The sequence below is a fragment of the Sardina pilchardus genome, chromosome 4 (assembly GCF_963854185.1).
Source record: "Sardina pilchardus chromosome 4, fSarPil1.1, whole genome shotgun sequence".
NCBI lineage: Eukaryota > Metazoa > Chordata > Actinopteri > Clupeiformes > Clupeidae > Sardina > Sardina pilchardus.
Window position 1 is genome coordinate 23,186,858 of NC_084997.1, and position 7,754 is coordinate 23,194,611.

The 7,754-nt window shown below is 41.2% G+C and overlaps 1 protein-coding gene across 1 annotated transcript; it reads left to right on the forward strand.

The window, feature by feature from the left end:
* Positions 1-5,001: 5,001 nt before the first annotated feature.
* On the forward strand, positions 5,002-6,699 carry vgll3 (vestigial-like family member 3; the record flags this gene model as incomplete). The annotated part of the gene is made up of 3 exons (XM_062535069.1): positions 5,002-5,281; positions 5,788-6,091; positions 6,377-6,699. Coding segments are annotated over exons 1-3 (741 nt in total), but the record flags the coding sequence as incomplete, so codon positions are not given.
* Positions 6,700-7,754: the final 1,055 nt, after the last annotated feature.

Here is a 7,754-nt window from a genome sequence, read left to right on the forward strand (position 1 = left end):
ACACGTGGATCTATATCCATATGTATTGAAATATGCTGGATCAGATGCTAGGACACGTGGATCTATATCCATATGTATTGAAATATGCTGGATCAGATGCTAGGACACATGGATCTATATCCATATGTATTGAAATATGCTGGATCAGATGCTAGGACACACAACTATATCTATATGTTGTATTGAAATATGCTGGATCTGCTGACTAAGAAGAGTGAAATGTCATTGTTTTCTTTCTGACACACTGATTGTTGACTCAATCATAACAATGCTCATTAATTGGAGGATTTTGTTCCCCATAATCGGATCAAAGGGATCATGTTAAAGCATGCAGTGACAGATTTGTGTAGTATTTATAAATACAATGCAAGAAAATAGAAAAGAGTGTTTTATATTCAGCTGATATTTTTCAGGGCAGGGCATAGAGGATGTACCCCATCGAAATTGGAAATTTGCCAGTGGGTTCAAAGCGACTTTCAACTTCTGATGGTGCATTAATTGGTGTTACATTCAGTCTTTCAGCTCCTTCTATGGTGCAAAGAACTTCAGGACTCATTTTTATTCATAATGGTGATGTGTAATTATCTAGTCCACACTATAGCCCAAAATAATCTTTGTGCTGGAGATGGCATGGATAAAGTAACCAGTGGGTTAAAATGGTCAAAAAAATAAAGGTTACCAATTAGCATATGAAGTTCTAGTGTCCATGCCTGTGTCGCGAACAGCATATTAACTCAGTAGAACCCTTTCATAATCGGCTCTGCGCAATTGCACTGCAAATTTAAATTCGAGGATGATATGACAATGCCACTGCGAAAAAACAGTGGAGGCAATTAAAGCAATCCATTGAACTCGACCCTTGTGCAGGATGATATCCTCAGCAGGTAGTCCATTAAACACGGGATAACACATGTTTTTATCATTTGTTATGGAGAATATGTTTCAGATTTAGACAGGAAATTGTATTCTTTGATGTGGCACTTAAATCCCATTAAACTAAGAGATGCCCATTTCATGGAGATTTGTGTCTCTCAGCTGCTGTTGAGGAGCACAAGACTGAGAGAGCGCAAGCATACATACGCATACTGTACAAGCATACATACAACATACTGTACAAGCATGACAGCATTGGTTCATGCTTTGTAAATAGTATTTAGCAAAAATTGCAGTACACTTTGATATGGGGAATGCATTACTGCATTGTTTTGTTGTTAATAAAACAGGGTTTTAATGACAATGACGCTATTAAAACTACCTCATTAAAAACTGTATTGTTTTCATGCTGTTAGTATTTTCTCACTTGTGTATTTTTCATGCTCTGTGACTTTATCAGGCACCTGCTATCAGCTTGCCATGCCGCACCACAATAAAGCACTGCTGCTCAGACACGATTGGCTGTAAACTCGTTCTGGTTGTAATGGTTATGTGATAACAGTTCATTATGAACGCCTGCTTTAATTAGCCTTATGGGAACAGAGCATGCAGCTGTATGGTGCACTAGAGTTATTCAATATGATTACCCGTGTTGACTTTAGTCTGCCATCAAAATTATATTATTACTCATTATTACCAATCCTATGTCTTTATGTTATCAACTGATAATGTTCTATAATAAACAATATACCTTGGTACTTATTGACTCACATAATGTGTAATTATTCCTTTAAGACTTTTTGTCTTAGTCTGTTTGTCACGGTGAGAGGGATTTTTGTTGGTGGTGTGATGTCTGTACAGTATGCTAATATTCTTTTGATGTTTCAAGAATGACATAAGGAAGTGAAGCTGATCAATTGTTCAGTGACCATAGTCCCCTCTGCAAGTTCTCTGTATGTTCAGGTGATGAAGAAGAATGAGGAGATTTACAATCTGTTCAAGCAATGTGAATATGTAGGACCCTAAAGTAGATGTCCTTAAAATGCACTTTTGGCCGAATGCATGCTTGTAAATTTGTATAATTAATATGTAATGTGTATGATGGCCTTACATTGCTGTTGTAGCAGATTTTCGGTGGCTGAAAAAAAGCTTGAGAGAAATGAAGAAGCTCTGCTCTAATTTGTATTTAATTGGGGGTTAATGCAATTTGCACCTTCATCATGATGATGTGCCATCAGCAAACTCCAGTCTGTAAGAATCTCCGATGTAATGCCATTTGGATGCTGCAATACATTATCCTGTCTGGACTTCACTGCACCTGTATGGTCCTGTACTCAGTGGAATAGCCTACATGTCAGACAGTCATAGCACCACAGCCGCATTACAAAGATGCACTAACCCCCATTTCCATTGACGTCTTTGTCAACTTCTGAAAAATGTGAATTCTGTATTTTACAAATGACAAAAACACACATATTCACTTGTTACTACACTGCACATAGGCATACATATTGTACATATCTGTCTATACGGTTCTCACTTAATATCCATATTTAGACCTTTCCTGTTTTTTTCTGATATATTACTGTTACACTACATATATGTATTTGTACTACTCTTATAATGTTACTACTTCACTGCACATATCTGTGTATCTGATCACATGGCTCATACTGCATATCCATATTCTGATATGTTACTGCTAATACACTGTGCATATTTATAGTTCATTTGTATTACTGTAAACCATTCCGCCTTCTTAACTGTAACCTATACTATTGTCAACACTGCACTATATATTGTATACTGTTTATGCACCACCTGCCTAATACTGTGTATCTCATTGCACTTTTCTTTTTTTGCACTTATGATTAGACGCAAACTGCATTTTATTGTCTCTGTACTGACTCTGCACAACAATAATAAAGTTCAATCTAAACTAATCTGATCTACTGATTTAATTCACTGTTTGCTTCTCAGATTCCCAAGTTTCTGATTTATTTTTTTCTCTTTACAGTCTGCTATGCTATCTCAGTTTTAAAACATCCATTCCTATGGACTTGATCTTAAGAGAAGCCTGCACACCGGTCAGTTCTCCAGCCATCAGATGCATTGTCCCCATTATGGGTCCTTAAAGAATGATATGGCCAAAATTATCACAAAGTGCTTATTTCATTAACCATAACATTTTAAATAGATGGGAAACACCTTGGTTCAACAGACTGATACATTATGTTCACTATTTAGACTAAAGTATGTGTGCGCCATACCCGCAGGAACTTCATCCCATTCTCCAGGTTATGGAGTTGGACCCCTATTTGCGGCTATAACAGTTTCCACTAATTTGGGATCGATTTCCACCAGTTAAAGCAATTAGAACTTGACTGGCTCGCAGAACACAGGGTTCTCTACATCACCGAACATCTTTGGGATGAACTAGAACAGGCATCTGGAACCAGACCTTCTTATCCAACGTCAATGCCTGACCTCACAAATACTCTTCTGAATGAAAGGGCAAACATTTCCACAGATAGACGTGGATTTAAATGGCAGGCGCCCCAAATACTTTTTGTCTGTAGTGTAGTTTGAGGCTGTGGATCAACAAAGACTTAACTCTGGGTTCAGGGTCTGCATTACTGCACAGCCCCTGTAAAGTCGCAGAGCCACAGTTCCTCCACCCGCAGCACTACAATCGCTCAGGCTCAGTTGAATTATTCAAATCTCCATCTGCATGTCACAGCCATCATCAAAGTGAATGTGTGAAGGAACACCACAGTACTGTGATGGTTTATAATGCCTGAATGCTGCCGCTCACTTGAAATGAGAACAGTAAAAGAAACACTTGGGAATAGACATCAATAATATAATCAAACATATTGCCCTTTCTTCATCAGGCCTCTGTCACAATGCAAAAATGGCATAACAACCCATCCTCTTGCAGAACTCATGTCTGTCACACCAAAAAATATTTAGCACCTTATATTGTGCCTGATTTCTTTAGTTTACATTGTATTAGTTGCATATGATACAGGATGGATTTGAATATACCTCAAAGTGTGCCTCTGATGCTTCATCAGTAATGGAAGAGAATCACATGAATTTTCTGTATCAAAGTAGCCTACAACAGGCCTTGTGTGTAATGATTCCACATCTACTCACATATACTGTCTACTAAGTTCTCGCATTAATGGCGCAATAAAAAGCCCAAGCTAGATAGATAGAGAACATAAAAGACATTTGACAATCTGGCCCAGCTAGTCCTCTGATAAAGCAATATGCAAGAACTCTTTAGAATGAGCCAGGCCTGTAGATGAAATGAATTCTCGCAAGCATATTTTTTTCCAAAGAAGTGTTGTTGCCTCTGAGCACTTTCATTTCACTCTTTCAGAAAGTAGACTGACAACAGATGCTGACAACAGATGGCAGCAAAGCCTTCGCAAGAATGGTATCTGTAATATCTGAAAAAAAGACTAAGACCTGTTCCTCTGACATGTATTTTTTATTTTAGAGGGAGATAAGAATGACATAGATTTCATGAAAGCTGATAAAGTAAGCCTGCCCGGTGGCCAGGTCAGATATCAACGTCTTTGGATTTTTCTTTGGATAGGTCTAAAGCCCACTCTTCTACAAGAATAGCATATTATGGTGTACTGACATAATCCAGAAGAGTCCAGGCTATGTTCTGAGCAAATACGTGCTAGTGCAATGTAGGAGATTTCTACAAACAAATATTAAAACTAGTAATTTACGCGTGGCTATTATCCAACACATTTGGAGGTTATGATCTAACACCAGTGACAGTAGCCTAACACCTAATGACCAGACTGAAGGATCAAACATAATTACGCAATAACTTCATGTAGTCCACGAGTAAATTACAGTAGCCAAGGCTGAGAATAAAGTAGCATAATATTCCAAGAGCTGCAGCACTTGCTTGCGATCTTACTATGGCGTCTAAAGGGGTGTTACAGTATCATTACAAACTTCCAATAAGCGTCATTCAGCAAACTTCCCTCCAATCCACACATCGCCGAGAAGTTCGGCTATCAGGACTCTAGATCCCGCGCGTGGATTTGTTACTATTTCTCTGTCATTTCAATATGTAAGCTGTGGGTGGTTGATCTCCAATAGTGACACTTTTGTTCCCATGCTAATTCTTCCTTTTATTCACTGCGATGGCTTTGTTTACGCACGGTTTTATATAGAAAGGATGACGACACGAACGTCTATCTGTCTCTGAGGAGCACACCAGCAGCGCTTTTGCCGAACCTCTCGAGATTTCACGTCTCTTGCCATGAGTTGCCTGGATGTTATGTATCACCAGAGTTATGGAGCTCATCATTACTTGCCAGCGACACCAGCAGCGGCAGCGGCAGCCTACAGGGCGGCGTACCAGCAACAGCAACAGGTTTGTGGCAGAGGGGCAGTTGTATTCGGAACTTATTGTATTAGTGTTGTATCTGGTATGGATTGTTTTGAATTTTGTGGTGCGTTAGAATGATTCACTTACCTACAACTTGGTCATCTAAAATGTTTGTGTTCATGCGATTGATTGTTTGGGGGTGACCGGGTGACTTTTTTTAAGATGATGATGGTAAAATTTGGGGAGTTTAAGAGTGACAACACGACTCCCTTCAGTGAGCTAAATACGTGTGTGACACCCAAATCTTCTATTTGATAGAAAATATATTGTAATGGCAATAACAAACACAGGAAACCAAGATATTGTGTATCAAAATCAAGCCATGCTTGTCATGCCATGCCTACAACTCTGCATTGAACTGTTGTGCCTTGGTTATCATGGTTCATGTATTCAGTAAATGTCATAAAAAACTGCATTGCATGTGTTCTGATGCCTAAGTTGATGCTTACTCTAATTGTCATGCTTCTCTATCTTTTTTTCTCTGTCCACAGAAGAAACTCAATGTGTACAGTAAGATGCAGGAATCTATGAATATTCCCACACATTGTTCCCAAGGGAGGCTAGTACAGAAGCAGAGGGAGGAGGTGCCAGAGGCAGACCAAACAGGGCTGCAGGGGAAAGAGCTCCAGCCTGCTGAGGCTGAGTACCTCAGCTCCAGGTGTGTGCTCTTCACCTACTTCCAGGGGAATATCGGGGACGTCGTGGACGAACACTTCTCCCGTGCTCTGAGTCAGCCCAGCGCTTTCACCGGTGACGCAAAACCTCCAAGGCTTTCAACAGCACCACTATGGAAAGGTGAGTTTCAGATTCATGCTGGGAAAACATAATCGATGCACTAAATAAAACATAAGCTCGATGTTGCTGAAGAAACAACAAGAGGGATTCTCATTTTCCTGAAAGAAATGTCAGTTGTGATAAGCACTTTTGTGTAAAAGAGGATATTAGTGTCAGTGTGTAATGAGTGTTAATGACATGACATGCTTTTGAAATGAACTGAGATGCACACACCCCTTGGTGAATTGCTGGAGTTATACAGCTAGCTGTGTTGGCAGTTTTTGATGTCTTCTCTCTCTGTTCCAGAAGGAGGCTCTCTCTCAGACGGTCACAGTGCCAGCAGTTTACCTCCCACCCTGTGGAGCAGCAGCTACCCCTCTCCGCCAGCATCCTGCATCTCCGCAGTGCACCCGGACTTCCCTACCGGAGCTGCCTTCCACCCGGCGGACACGGCAAGCCTCTGGAGTGGGCACGGCCTCCCACAGCTCAGCCTGACCCCCGCAGCAGCAGCCGGCCTCTCGGACTCCTGGCACTATGGTCTCAGCCCTCAGGGTGGTGCTAGCTACCCCTCGCACATGCACGACCTGTACGGCCACCACGTGCACCCGCGCCATGCCCACCCGCACACCCACAGCCACCCGCCCATGCTGCCCCATGCCCATGCCCACGGCCGCAGCCTGGAGCCCTGCTTCAGCCCTCTGCTGCTCCACCCCGCCGCTCGGCCATCTTGCAGCCCCGTCTCGCACGCCGATGTGGCCAAGACAGAGCTGGAGACCGGACCCACTCAACCCTCGAGCTGGCCCACCTCCTTTCACAGCTCCGTGGATATCTTTGAAACAAGTAAGTTTATTTTCTTGAGAGTTCTCTCCCATCCTACGTCAACTTGAAAGGTTTTCCCTGTGTTTTTATCAGACTTTGTTGGTAGTGTGCTGATTGTGTACTGTATGTGTCTTGCAGTGCAGCGTTTTCCCTAATCTGGTCCCTCTTCTGTCCATACAGCTCTAGAACAGGACAAAGTCAAAGCAGCCGTTTGGTTCTGAATGAATGGATACCTACGAATCTATGGCCTGGGTCTGAGGCACTCCTGAATTTGACTGCCCAGGTTTCTGTTTGAACAGATGCTCTCCTGGAAACCGACCTCCACTATTACATGGAATAATTAAGAAGGGAAAATCTTGACTTTTCTTCATTAATGAGGCTCACAAAGCAATGTCCTCCAGACAAGAGCATCGATTTCATTGCAAAAACACACCCTTACCGAGTGGATCGGTGTATGTGCATGCAAGAGATTCCAGGAAGACAGCTTTTCCACTTGGCCTTTAAAGAGCTATCTCAAATGAAGGATGTTATGTTACTAAGAGTAGGACCTGAAAGGTATATTTTACTACCTTTATACAGAGTGTTCATAGTGTCTTGACTAATGGAATGCCATTGCAATTTTGTATGAACTGGTTCTGTTGAAAGAACTGTCTCTTGTTGGGAAACATAAATTGTATGTTTATATGCATATATGTGTTAATGTTGTATTATGTGTGTTTATACATACATGTGTAAATAATGACTATCTACTGTAATATATCTTGTTCTCTGGTATTCTCTGCAGGAGTCTTAATTGTTTTCTGTGTTGTTGTGCCTTTGTTGGAAACAATGATGTCATTTTGATGCTAAAAATAAATTGCTAAGT